A 14,238-nucleotide genomic window follows, 5' to 3' on the forward strand; every position below is an offset into this window, starting at 1 on the left:
TTTTGTTTTGTTTTGTTTTATGGTCAGACATTAAATGCCACTACAGTAATGAAGAAAATGCCATCCTAGAAGATGCATGCCCTGTAGCATGCAAAGAAAAATCTCTGTTTAAAAGTGGTATAAATGAGCTGAATGCTGAACAGGGGGAGATGTAATTCTGCAGAAATCTCTCTTTATATATACCACTGAATAGAAGTTGTGCATCAAAGCAAGGCAGGAATATGTAGAGAAGTTTGTCAGGGCCTTTGTTTGGAAATGCAATAACTGTAAAGCTGTGCTCGATATACATAAAGAAATGCCCATTTTCGTCCATTTATTTAAAATGTCAGAGCATGTGTCTGTAAAAGTCACAAGAAAATGAAAGTGTTTCTGCATGAGCTCTTTATCCCTCCTCCCTGCTGAAAGTGCTGCAGCCATTGGGACCGCCATGCAAACTGTAAAATTATAATTGCTACAGCCTTTACCAGCTTCAGTTGTTGGTCTTATTTTGTAACTAAATGGAAAGATTACTGCCTCTTCCCTATCTCAGTAAAGAGAAAATGTAATATATTGACTTATTCCTGTATAATAAAATCAATAACTAAAATTATAAAGAGGTTCTCTTCATCTCTACACAAATGCCACTCCCTGTGCACATTGCCATCTAATTAGTCAAATTCTGCCAAGGCTATCACTATTTTAAAGCGTTAGTATGAGATTTGATAATGTCAGTCCTGTTCAGCATGAAGTCCTCCAGAAGGCACAGGTTAGCCCATAGTGGGTGAGTAAACTTTTTAAAAAGTTACTTATTGAATGTGCCTAGTCTCCCTGGTTTCCAACCTCTGATTATTAACCCCTTCGTTGGCTGGTTTTATAGAGTGGCACCAAGTTCATTATTTTTGTACAAGGCTGTGAAAGGGCCTCATTAAAAAAGCTAGTAACCCCTGAGGCATTCCAAAGCCCACAGTACACATGGCTTCACTAAGTGAAACTAAAGTATTGTTCGTTAGGCCTTTTATGCATTTTCATAAATTCAGCTTGAACTGTTAAGTAATCCGGTATGATTGCCAGTGTGTTTTGTTTTTAATCGAAGGGGTACTGTGGTAGCACATTTGTATAGTTAACCTGCTATCAGTATTTCTATGAGGAAGTCTGAGGCGTTTTTGAAGATTTATTATTCACCAGTTCCAAAGGGCTTGTGGTTGAAATTTGGCTTAAATGACAATAGGCTGAGTGCAGCTTTTCCACAGGTTGCTTGTTTTCAGAATAGTGGCGAAAATACATTGTTGCGGTTTAAAATAGAGGTTTTTTTGCCTAGAGACTATATTGGTGACTGTTGGAACTGCAGGATCATTCGTGCAGAGTGCCCTGCTTTTGCATTAAAGGACTGATCTTCCCCAAAGAAATAAATTGGCTAAACTTTCATTAATTTCTGAATAGGGGCCTATCAAATTCAAGGTCCATTTTGGTCAATTTCATGGTCATAGGATTTTAAAAAATCATAAATTTCATGATTTCAGCTATTTCCATCTGGAATTTCACAGTGTTATAATTGTAGGGGTCCTGACCCAGGAAGGAGTTGTGGGGGAGAGGGTCCACGAGGTTATTGGAGGGGGGGTTGCGGTACCAGGCCACCCTTACTTCTGCGCTGCTGCTGGGGGCGGTGCTGCCTCAGAGCTGGGCAGGTGGAGCGCAGCGGCTGCTGGCCGGGAGCCCAGCTCTGAAGGCAGAGCCCCTGCCAGCAGCAGCATCGCAGAAGTAAGGGTGGCCTGGTGTGGTGCTGTCTGCAGAGCTGGGCCCTCAGTCGGCAGCCGCAACTCTCCGGCCGCCCCGCTCTGAAGGCAGCGGCGCAGAATTCAGAGTGGCATGGTATGGTGTTGCCACCCTTACTTCTGCGCTGCTGCTGACAGGGTGCTGCCTGCAGAGCTGGGCACCTGGCCAGTAGCCATCGCTCTGCAGCTGCCCAGCTCTGAAGTCAACACAGAAGCAATACCATGACTCCCCTAAAATAATCTTGTGACACCCCCCGCAACTTCCTTTTGGGTCAGAAGTCCAATTAGAGAAATGCTAGTCTCCCCCATGAAATCTGTGTAGTCTAGGGTAAAAGCACACGAAAGCTAGATTTCATGGTGGGAGACCAGATTTTTACGTATTTTTCTTGGCCGTGAATTTGGTAGGGCCCTATTTGTGAAGCAAGGCCTGACCTTGAATTTATGGAGATAGCTCTTCTTGGATAAAACTGAATGGGAAAGCCCATGGATTTTCTTCTCTTTGCATCTCTTCTAAAATCTCAGTGCTTGCAAAAGCATTAATGATTCATCTCCCAAAATGCTTAAGAAATAAACCTTTTTATGAAGAAAAAAATGGTATATTTAAACGTTAGTGTTGATTTTTGATATATACAGCTACCCTGCTGCCCACCTTGGCAACTGTTTGTGTACACTGTTGACATCTGCCTGGCAATAGCCAGAAAGAGCTTTGAGCAGCTAGAGTCCTGCCTGCTATTTGACCTTGACATCTTGGCCAAGTATTATTTGAAGTGGTGACAGAACCTAAATGTGCTTTCCAACTCACTAGCAGATTGGCTTATTTACAGCTACAGATCCTTCTGAACAATCAGCCAATCATTTCTGAACTGTACCCTACTTATTTGGGGATGAAGCCTGACTGCTCTCTGTCCTTTCAATAACACAACGAGAAGATGTGCTAAAATCCATTTGAGATTCGCATTGCTCCGCGGGCTTGCCAGCTACTCCTGGGGCTTTAGTGCTGCACCCTTATAGATATCTACCAATATCCTCATTATTGCACCTGTTGAATACTGTGCCGCAGTTTGGGGCTCCAGTAGTCATTGTGGCAAACTGGACTCTATCAACTTTGCCCTTTGTATCCTTACTTTTGCGATGTGGACAGTTCCAGTCTCCTACCTTCCGCTCATGGCTAGCATTGCTCCCCCTGGTGGTTAAATGTGAAGGCGGAGCCCTGGCCACATTATTGTGTGCACGCAATTGTTCAAACGGCTTACTTCACAATTTCATCTCAAAGCCATATCGAAAACACTGGGGCTGACGTCAGATGCCCTTTTACTGAAATAGTTGAGCCTCTCAACCGGTATGTTGGACGCAACCTTTCTAGGGAACAATGGCAACAAGTGATATGGAACTATATTTTGGATCTATGGCGCATTTCTTGGCAGATAGACAACTCAGATCTGCGTCTCCTTGTCTCTCCAGATCAGATTGTGTGTGCCCTTCAGAACAATCATATGAATCGGAAGATCCTTCTTGTTATAACAGGAGATGTTGTAATTGCAGGTGGTTTAACTTACATCTTTACTGGTGGGGCTTCCTGAGCTCCCCATCCTTCCCCTCTGGAGCTCAAGAACAAACAGTGTGCCATCTGGTCATGGATTACTCGATCATCTTGTTGGTGGAGGCTGCACTTGATGTCTCCAGATGCTGCTGCTGTGATAGAGGCTATGTCACTTTCTTAACATCTAGTTAATTGTTTTTGCCGTTAGAAGCCATATGCCAGAAAAAGCTTTTGGTCTGGTAAGAAAATCTCAGTAACCATAAAAAAAAAAAAAAAAAAAAACCCCTTAGCTTCCCCCATACTTTATAAAGTGGTGTTATGAAATTCTGGTGCTGGAGGTATGCAATGGAGTATTTAAAGAAAACACTAATATGACTTCATGAGTTTTATGAACCTTGCTTTTTGAATCAACAAGATTCTACGTTAAACTGGCCAGTACTAGCTTCTAGATTCTTGATACTCATTGTGGCCAGTTACACGGCCATGGGCTTTGAGTAAAGCAGATAAACAGCAGCTGAAATTGCCAAGTATATTGGAACAGTGACTTTCCAGTGTCTAGGGAGATGAACTTTGTGCTCAAAAGTATAAAAAGCTTTAAAAAGGAGTTAACCAAATCTCTGTTAATAAACCTTTTCTGAGTATTAATATAAAATCCAGGTCCTCTCACTGCCATTGTTCCCCTCCCTTACCCCCAAGATTGGTGTATTTTTTTGTTGTTGGCTCTTATTTAATATTCAAAGATTTAATATGTAAAAACCTAAAGTTACACCTCACATTTTTCCTAAGAAGATTTTGACTTCCCACTTTGAGAAAAAATGTTCTTATTGCAAGTTATTGCAGACAGTGCTGCTCTTCAATTCTGTATAACAGTAGATAAACCTGGGGTCAATTCCTATGGATACTGCCCTTAGGTAACTATGGTGAAAAACTTTGTGAATGAATTTGAAACTGATGGTTTTACCTTAAAATAAATATCTTGAATCATGAAAGAAGCCTGACTTAGACTATCATGAAAATATTTTATTATATGCACTAGCCGGGAGGCTGAAAGTGAGGAAAATTTTATTCTCTCTCTTAAAAACGTTGTAGACCGGGGTAGGCAACTTATGGCACGTGTGCCGAAGGCAGCATGCGAGCTGATTTTCAGTGGCACTCACACTGCCCGGCTCCTGGCCACCGGTCCCGGGGGCTATGCTGCTGGCCTGGGTTACCGGCCGCCGCCCCCCTGCCAACTGGGGTTCTGTCCGCCGGCCCTGCTCAGCTTGCTGCCAGCCCCAGGTCCCGGCCACCAGTCCAGGGGGCTCTGCTGCCAGCCTGGAGTCCTGGCCGCCGACCTGGGGCTCTGCAGCTGCCCCCTGCTGTGGCCCACTGGCCCCAGCCTGGGGCAGTGAGGGGTGCAGACAGGAGCTAGAGGGGGTACAGCTCAGCACACCCACCTTAAAAATTGTTCTAGCGCCACTGTACTGGGATATTTTTAAGTCCTGATTTGCTGCTTATATCACGATCATGCCACGTGGAACAGCGCGCTGCATTGGACGTTGAGATTAGAATGTACATGCAGGAACTGGAATCAGGATTTTCTTACAGATTTCCAACGATTTGGCCCAATGCTTTCTTTTCTAATAAACCTGAAAAGTTCAAAGAAAGCGACTTGGATTTGTCTGTATTGCAGTGGATGGGTGTTGAAGATTTCAAAATGCAGCCCATTCAGTTAAAAAGCTCAGAATTGTGGGCATCAAAGTTTGGAGATCTGCGGAATGCACTTGAAGCTACCGAGAGAGATCCTGGGGCCTCTGTTCTGACCTGCTGGATGTCCATGCCAGTGAAATTTAACTGTTCGAAGAAAATAGCGTTTGCAATGCTTTCAGCATTTGGATCTACATACCTGTGTGAACAGGTATTTTCACACATGAAATCTGTCCTCTGTCCCTCTCGGAGCCGGTTAACAACTGATCACTCAGAAGCCTGTGTGCAGCTTACAGTATCCAAATACATGCCAGACGTTGGAAAACTCAGCAAGGAACAACAAGGGCAAGGATCACACTAAACTGATAAGATCTGCATTTTAATTTAATTTTAAATGAAGCTTCTTAAACGTTTTAAAAACCTTATTTACTTTACATACAACAATAGTTTAGTTATATATTATAGACTTATAGAATGATACCTTCTAAAACCATTAAAATGTATTACTGGCATGTGAAACCTTAAATTAGAGTGAATAAATGAAGACTCAGCACACCACTTCTGAAAGGTTGTAGACCATACTTCTGCACAAATAGTGACTACCCAGACCATTAATTTTGTCATCTGAGTTCATATTGAACTTGACAGAAACCTAGCCTGGAGTAAGTGAAGTTGGGTTATGGAGTCAAATACTCATTGAAATGGATTTTTTTTTTTTTGCCTTGTGCAAAAGCAGGCAATTTAGTAGTGATCAAAAATACTCATTTATGTTTTCTATTTCTAGATCCTCTGTCAATGGGTCCTCAAAAAGCTCTGGAAACCATTGGTGCAAATTTACAAAAGCAGTATGAAAACTGGCAGCCCAGGGTAAGTGCGTGTATTTGTTCTTGACTTTCCCCACAGTACCTGTCCCTGCATACCCAATACTATTATGGGATAAACTGGCTTAGGTTAAAAAGAAAGTTATGCATCTATTATATAACTTAGTGATCTCGCAGCCTCCATTGCTTGCCTGTCCATTCTCGTGGACAGACGCTTGCAGGCTCTCAAACTCAGTTAGCTTTATGCTTCATGTCGCTCTTGGCCAGTGGTTCCCAAACTTATTCAGCCACTAGGGCAGGGAAAGCCCCTGGCGGGCCGAGCCGGTTTGTTTACCTGCCGTGGCTGCAGGTTCGGCTGATCGTGGCTCCCAGTGGCCGCGGTTCGCTGCTCCAGGCCAATGGGAGCTGCTGAAAGCGGCAGCCAGTATGTCCCTCGGCCCGCGCCGCTTCCAGCAGCTCCCATTGGCCTGGAGCAGTGAACCACGGCCGTGATCGGCCGAACCTGTGGACACGGCAGGTAAACAAACCGGCCCAGCCCGCCAGGGGCTTTCCCTGCACAAGCGGCGGAACAAGTTTGGGAACCACTTCTCTTGGCTAATGCTTTGTTTAACCATGGCAGGGATAATTGTTCAAACTCTAGATGCTACATTTGATATATTTATTAATTTTTTTTACCAGATCTTGGTCTCTTTTCTGTAGTGAAACTGTTCTTGGTACATTTCTGCAACCTCAGCTACTTGGAATGTGTATCTCTTGGCTTGCACTACTAAGTGGGAGCCAAGAGATACACATTCCATTTCTTAATGTTTTAGGTGGAACAAACTAATAATCTTGTAAGGCCTGTAGCTAATATATGTTCCTGATTTTGTTGAGAGGTACTTTTAGGGTTCAGTCACTGACTGTTAACTCTGCCTCCTAATGCAGTGGGTTCTTAACCTGTTTACCACTGTGTGCCGCATATGCAGCTCTTAGTGTTATGTGGGATGCATCCCACACTAGTGTGTGTGTGTGTGTATAATATATACACATATACACTCTCTCTCTCTCTCTCTACCTGTCTGGCTCTGAGGGTGTCACATGGGCCGTAGCTGTGTACTGATTGGTCCGCAAGTGGGCTGTGGGTTGAGAACCACTGGCCTAATGTATGGCAGGCATATATTTTTGAAATGAAAATGTAATGAAGATTTGATCATAATGGCATAAAGCAGGTGACAAATAGCCAGCAGCTTACAGCTGGCTTTTCATTCCTTACTTTAAAATCACTTTTGAACCTTTGGTAAATTTCTTCGCTTCCTGATGTTTCAGTGCTCAACATTTTAGGAGCCTCATTAAGGCTCATGAGGATGGAAGTTTATCATTTAATTTTTTAAAAAATAAAATTTTAAAACCTATTGAGTTATCCCCAGCATCATTAATTTCCTAGTTTGTCCTGTCCATGTCCTTTTCTACATGTCTTATGTTAGACTGTGAACTATTTGGGGCAAAATATCTTCCTCCTTATGTACTGTACAGCATTGAGCACATTGTCACTGTTACACATTAACTTCTCAATATGAAATGCATTTTATGTGACCTGGTTTGTTCAGAGGAGAAGCAGCTTTACCAGTTGGGTTTGACTAAAATTTATGTTGTGCTTTATATCTTATACTGGTGGTTGAAATTGTTTTATTTCCTTATGTTTGTGAACTTAGTCCTTCATGGTTATTGTTTCATCTTTTCCTTTTAACTCATATTTTCAGTATTTTGATCAGCATCTTTGAGGTTCATATAACTTATGCGGGGACTGCTGTGCTTCCTGCCTACTATACTGTCTATCTTATTGTTTCATGTACAAAATCAATCTACTGTTGTTTTTTGGCTGAAATCTTCATCAGTGGATGGTTTAGGAGCATGTCTTGAAATCTGGAAAATGTCTTTGGTATTTTGTTCCACTCAATGCGATGCTTGCTGAGAAGGACTTTGCTTTGGTTTTAGCAATGCCCTCAGGTAGTTTTAATCAGTCATTCTAGTTAAAATCTAATTGGTTATGCGTTGACATGAGGATGTTTCATAATTAATTATTTCTATATAATCTATAAAATCAATATAGATAATAAATTTTGTTTTTTGTTTGGTCCTTGAGCCATGAGGCACCCAGTCTTGCTGTTTTCACGGCAGGCATCTCTTCCTGAAGACATTTTTGTTCTTTGTAAGGTCTTTGTTCAAGGTGATAGGTATCTGTTAAGTTTTAGTACCTTTATCTAGCATGGCTTTCGTGGTGGGGGTATTCTTCCATTGGAGCAGAAATGGTTCCCTTGGAGTACAGTTGTTGTAGGAGTCCTGTTCCATCTTGTTCTGTCCTCCATAGGTTCTCATACCACACTCATCACCATAGTATGTGAATGCCTTTCAGTAGTGCATTAAGTAATGCAATTAAACATCTATCACATGGCATGTGTTCTTCTCATTGGGTATGTCTACACTGCAATTAAAAACTCTTGGCTAGCCTGTGCCTGTTGACTTGGGCTTAGGTTGCGGGGCTGTTTAATTCCAATTTGGACTTCAAGGCTGGGGCTGCCGCCTGAGCTCTGGGACCATCCCACCTCACAGGATCTTAGAGTCTGAGCTTCAACCCAAGCCCGGAAGTCTACACTGCAATTAAACAGCCCCTCAGCCCACGCCCTGAGTCAGCTTTTGGTGTCTAATTGCAGTGTAGACATGCCCATTGTTTCCCCAAGTGAAGAAGTGTCTTCAGTTTTATTTTGGTAGCGTTTTTGGTAGGGTGGTTTTTGATATTAAATATACAGGTTGCTCTGTGTGTGTGTGTGTGTGTGTGTTAGAGAAGGCAAAGTCAAAGAAATGCACCTTGCACCTGCAGTGGAAGATGGTGAGGTTTGTGACAGTCATTCATTCTTGGGCTGGTTCATTCCAGTCTTAGAGCAGCCCCCATGTAAGTAGTCTCCGGCACAGAAGATCTTTACCCTTATTGTAGAGAATTCCTTTGTGTCAGAAGAGCAAAGTTATTGCCCACAGTCTACATTTTCTGATACACTAAAGAAAAGTGACAAGTTTAGTAGACGATGTAGAAGGTATAGTGAAACTAGGCAGCCTTTCAATCCATTATCATAGTCCCTACATTTTCTGTCTCAAAGCCAGAGAAACAGTAACATTTGAGCAGAGATAATTAATCTATTCAGAACAGTCTCTACCTGTTAATAGCGTTTAATTTTCCTATTATTTCATGGTGACGGGCTGGGAGTGAACAGCCAGATCTACAGATCACTTTCTCTATACAACTGTTTTTAGTTAAGTATTCAATGGATGTGTGTTTTTGCATCATCATTTCATTCTTTTAATAGGTATTTGCTTGAGGGCCCTGTCCTAGTTGTAACTCAAAATGTATTTAAGACAGGTTAATTTTCTTTTTACATTTTCATTTTGGGTATACTGGAAACTTTCTCTTTTGATTCCCTTTTTTCAGGTAAAGGGTTTCATAGTTTTTGTGTTGCACAGAAAACCCAATTTCATAGGCCTCTTCCTTTAACTGTTTTCTTTGAGCTCTTATGTAACTTGTAGTATTATAAAGTTACTTAAAAGTGGTGTGCCGTCTGGAGTGAGAGACAGGTTTGAGTACAAGGTCCTCCTGAGTACTGACAAGAGTATGCCCTGTGTGTGAAACATCAAAATAGTTGTAATGAGTGACACTGGTTATTACACATGATTGCATTTATTACATTTTCTCTCTTTCATGAGAAGAAGTTGGTCCAATAAAAGATATTACCTCACCCATCTGGTCTCTGCATTTATTAAGTAATGGAATTTTAAATTTTCATAGTACAGGTCACGTCAGGTATCTTCCATTTCAACAGTAATTGGGGAAATGAATGCTCTAGAACACATCTGATGTAAAACTCATAATATACTGTGTGGAATCTAACAGTAGAACAGTAAAACACCTTGGTGCACAGTAAAAACAAACGTGTCTATGCTGTTTTCATAACTGAGCCCATGGTACTGGAGACTGGTGAACAGGCCTCTGTAGCAGCAGGTACTCTGTGTGTGGGAAGACCTCATGCTGCCTTGTAGAGTTTGCACAAAACATGAGGCAATTACTGAGCTCAGATGTTTGTGCGCAAGGTGCCTGGCTCTTAAAAGTAAATCACAGCCCTTTGAAACATTGCAAAGCTAAACACGTACCACTTTATTGCACTCTACAGGGCTCTTGAGTTTTCTGCAGTAATAAAGCGAAGTTGATGTAACATCTGCAATAAAACAATAGGAACGTTATTGAATTTCCTAGATCTTTGATGTAAATATTAATAGATCTAGTTTTGTCTCTTTTGCTGTTTTTGACATGGCTGGAGATTTGGGGGAGGAAAGAAGACTTGGAAAGGGAAAAATTTGGCAAACTGAAATAAGGCCAGGTCATTAAAACCTTCTGAGAGAGCTAGCTTTGTGGAGCTGCCTGTGTGAACTAGGAAACACCTGTTGATATCTTTCATATAGTGCAGGCATGAATAGTGCTAATTAACTGTACGCTGACCACTGAACACCTAGGATCGTCTTCCCAGTACAGTCCTTAAGATTTATCATCCAAGAATTATCACAGGACATCACTGCCAGTGCAGTCTTGTTTGTCTGACGTTCTTCATAGGATGTTGTTTGAATCAACGTCTAGGAAATTATTGGTCTGAAAAAAATACAAATACACTAGGCAGAAATCCTGAAGAGGGGCAAGCTTGAAAATTCTATTTGTTTCTGGTTGCTCCCAGGCTGTGTCTGGTACATATTTCCTTGCCAGGTCTTATTGAGCCCCTTCCTAAATAATTTATCAGTTTGCCATTGCTTGGAGTATTTCTTCTGATTAAATTTAAGACTTTTGCTTTATTGCTGTGTAGCTATATAAATTTGTGTGCTGCAGGAGGGGGAAAACACTTCAGCCGTTGTTTCATCTGCAAAATACTGCGGTTAAATAACATTTCAGTCATTTCATTGCAAGTCTCAAATGAAAGTTTTATTGGGAAAAGGGAGTAGAAGATTACAAAGCTGCGGGCATACAGTGAAGAATTTCTCTCTCTGAAGAATTTTCCTCACAAATTAGAATGTTGGCAGTTCAGGATGGAGATAATTTAGGTGGTGGTGAAAAAAATGAATTGGGGAAAAAGCAGCCTTTTCTATACACTGCCACCCTCCTTTCCTGGAGCAAAATAATTGATAGGTTTACTTTACAAATTCTTCATGTATTCAGTAAAAAATATTTAGATGAGAGAAACTGATCAAACTTAAACGGTATCTATCAGTATGTGTTCTTCCCTTCCTTCCCCTCACAGGGTACTGCCACCATCTTAAATGTAATGATAGGGAATAGTCAATTACACCTCGGCCTATGTGTGATGGCAGAGTGTGGTGAAGGTTTCAATTTTGCTGAGTGAGATGATGATTGGTGTTTCTGTTGGCAACAGTGCATATACACCAGGAAAATCCATCATGCAGTTCAAAAGGGATGAACTTCCCTTAGCTTAGTTCCCTGTGTGAAAAACCAAGAGACATAGTCGAGCATGCAGTAACGTGGGAACAACAGGCATCTAATTGTTGACAGCACTACTGCAGTGATGTTTCACAAATATGCAGACGCTACTGTGGCCCCCTTCTGTACAGAGCCTACTGCTACATGAATCAAAAATTGGAAGTCCATCTAAGCACAGCCTGAGGCTTGAGTTCTTGTTTAAAGGTTCTGAAGAATTTTTGTGACAGAGATAGATGATTGTGTAGCAGAGGGGGTCATGTGGGAGGGTGAGATGGAAGGGCAGCTTGCTACAGTCACGCTTTACAATTTAGTATTCCTTTTCTGATGCCCTTGCATGAGAGAACAGAAATGTTTTTCTGTAACCTCTTGGCTGGACTCCTCTGAATCGGGCTAGAACTGCCTGGGTACAAAAAGCACTAATTCCCCATTGTAGTTTGGCTGTTAAGCGTGGAGCATTACACAGAAACTGCATTGTAAAAAGTCTTCCCGTGGTCACTGACAGGTTCTCAGAAGGGTGGTGAATATCACCCCTTGCTCTGGTTGTAATGATCAGCTCTTCAGCTGCCTGGATTCTATCCTTCCCTGGACACTGAGGTCTGCTTACTTCATATTGTGTATGTATTTGTGACAAATTGCAAATGAGGATGTGTAGCCAAAGGCAAAATTGTAGGCTGGATGGCACACAGTTTACATAATTCAGGATCTGATGTGAAGTAGTTTGTAGCATATGCTCATTACATTTGCATGAATTTAGATTTTTTTTTCTATTTGATTGACTATGGTTTTTTACTACTTTTTTGTCTTTTAACTCCAAACTGCTCAGAATACTCAGAGTAATGTTGGCTCCAAAATATGTTTTGTTTGAATTTCACCCTTGTTTTAACAATGCTCCTTTTCTCTCTTCCCACTCTGCAATCCTGCAGTATAGTCACTATTCAGAGACTCTGAACTGTGCTCCTGAACCAGAGGCTTCTGCAATACCATACTTTATTCCCACACAGTAACTTCCTCAACTCCCCACAGGCCAAAAAGTGATGTTTAATAAGTGTTCCTGAATAAAGGTCAGGTTGAGAAACCTAGTTTAAAATAATTCTTCACATTCCTGTACTGCCACTGCGTCACATTAGTGACACAGAAAATGAAATCTCATCTGTGTGCGCTACCTTATCATAACTAGACTGAGCAATTTGACCTTTTAAGAACTTTCCTTTGTGCGTGTGTGTGCGTGCACGCGTGCAGTGTTGCACTCATTACTACTCTGCTGAGTACCCTAAAATGCTACAGCTATATACTAGTAGGGCTTTCCACAGCCATCTGGAAGGCTGAAATTCAGGAGTGTGTGCAATTCCCTCATGTACTCCCTGGCAATGATGAACGTACAGCAGAGGCGGTAAGCTTGATCAAATAGGGAAGAGTGCTCTCCAAGGCCAGAAGGGATTGTCATGTTCAGCTAGTCTGACGTCCTGCATAGCATTGGCCATAGAACTTCGCCCCCCCCCCACCCCCCAATAATTCCCAGAGGACATCTTTTGGAAGAACATCCAATCTTGATTTAAAAATCAAGTGGTGGAGGATTCACCATGAGCCTTGGTAAATTGTACCAATGGTTAATTATCAGAGAATATAGAATATCAGGGTTGGAAGGGACCTCAGGAGGTCATCTAGTCCAACCCCCTGCTCAAAGCAGGACCAATCCCCAGCAAAATCATCCCAGCCAGGGCTTTGTCAAGCCTGACCTTAAAAATATCTAATGAAGGAGATTCCACCACCTCCCTAGGTAACGCATTCCAGTGTTTCACCACCCTCCTAGTGGAAAAAGTTTTTCCTAATATCCAACCTAAACCTCCCCCACTGCAACTTGAGACCATTACTCCTTGTTCTGTCATCAGCTACCACTGAGAACAGTCTAGATCTATCCCCTTTGGAACCCCCTTTCAGGTAGTTGAAAGCAGCTATCAAATCCCCCCTCATTCTTCTCTTCTGCAGACTAAACAATCCCAGTTCCCTCAGCCTCTCCTCATAAGTCATGTGTTCCAGTCCCCTAATCAATATTTTTTTTTATTTTTTATTTTTATTGCCCTCCGCTGGACTCTTTCCAGTTTTTCCACATCCTTCTTGTAGTGTGGGGCCCAAAACTGGACCCAGTACTCCTGATGAGGCCTCACCAATGTCGAATAGAGGGGAACGATCACGTCCCCCTGATCCTCACTGTTAACAACTTACACTTTATTTCCAGTTTGAATTTGTCTAGTTTCAATTTTATACCTTTTTCTGCTAGACTGAACAGTCCATTATATTATTAAATATCTGTTTCCTATGTAGATACATACAGACTAATCAAGTCACCCTTTAATCTTCTCTTTATTAAGCTAAATAGATTGAACTCCTTGAGTCTGTCACTATAAGGCATGTTTTCTAGTCTCATAGACTCATGGATATTAAGGTCAGAAGGGACCATTATGATCATCTAGTCTGACCTCCTGCACAGTGCAAGCCACAGAATCTCATCCACCCACTCCTGCAATAAACCTCTCACCTATGTCTGAGTTATTGAAGTCCTCAAATCGTGGTTTAAAGACTTCAATCTTTAGTCCTTTAATCATTCTTGTGACTCTCCTCGGAACCCTCTGCAATTTATCAGCATCCTTCTTGAGGATATTGTCCAAGAGTGGCCCCTTTGGAGTTGGTGTTGGCCAGATTTGTTATAATTTAGGGCCTCAGAAGCAAGAAGGAGATGGAATTATTAAGGCAAACCGACTTTGTGGAGGTTGGTGTACCGATCTTAGCATCATGTTTGCAACACTTGGACTCCTCTAGTTCCAATCCCAGAAGGTGACCCATCTCTTTGTTCTTCTGACTGAGGTCCTTTCTGCTCTGTATGCACGCTAAAGATCCCATGGCGGTATCTGTAGGACGAGGAAAGGGTTTGCTGTC

The 14,238-nt window shown here is 41.9% G+C and overlaps 1 protein-coding gene across 8 annotated transcripts in view; it reads left to right on the forward strand.

Moving 5' to 3' along the window:
* Positions 1–14,238, forward strand: part of RPTOR (regulatory associated protein of MTOR complex 1) — a 305,325-nt gene that overhangs the window by 46,076 nt on the left and 245,011 nt on the right. For all 8 annotated transcript variants that reach the window (XM_043527662.1, XM_043527663.1, XM_043527664.1 and 5 more), the window contains exon 3: positions 5,762–5,844. In XM_043527662.1, the coding sequence (XP_043383597.1) occupies positions 5,762–5,844 (83 nt within the window). The remainder of the gene's footprint in view (positions 1–5,761; positions 5,845–14,238) is intronic.

The sequence above is a fragment of the Chelonia mydas genome, chromosome 14 (assembly GCF_015237465.2).
Source record: "Chelonia mydas isolate rCheMyd1 chromosome 14, rCheMyd1.pri.v2, whole genome shotgun sequence".
Classification (NCBI taxonomy): domain Eukaryota; kingdom Metazoa; phylum Chordata; order Testudines; family Cheloniidae; genus Chelonia; species Chelonia mydas.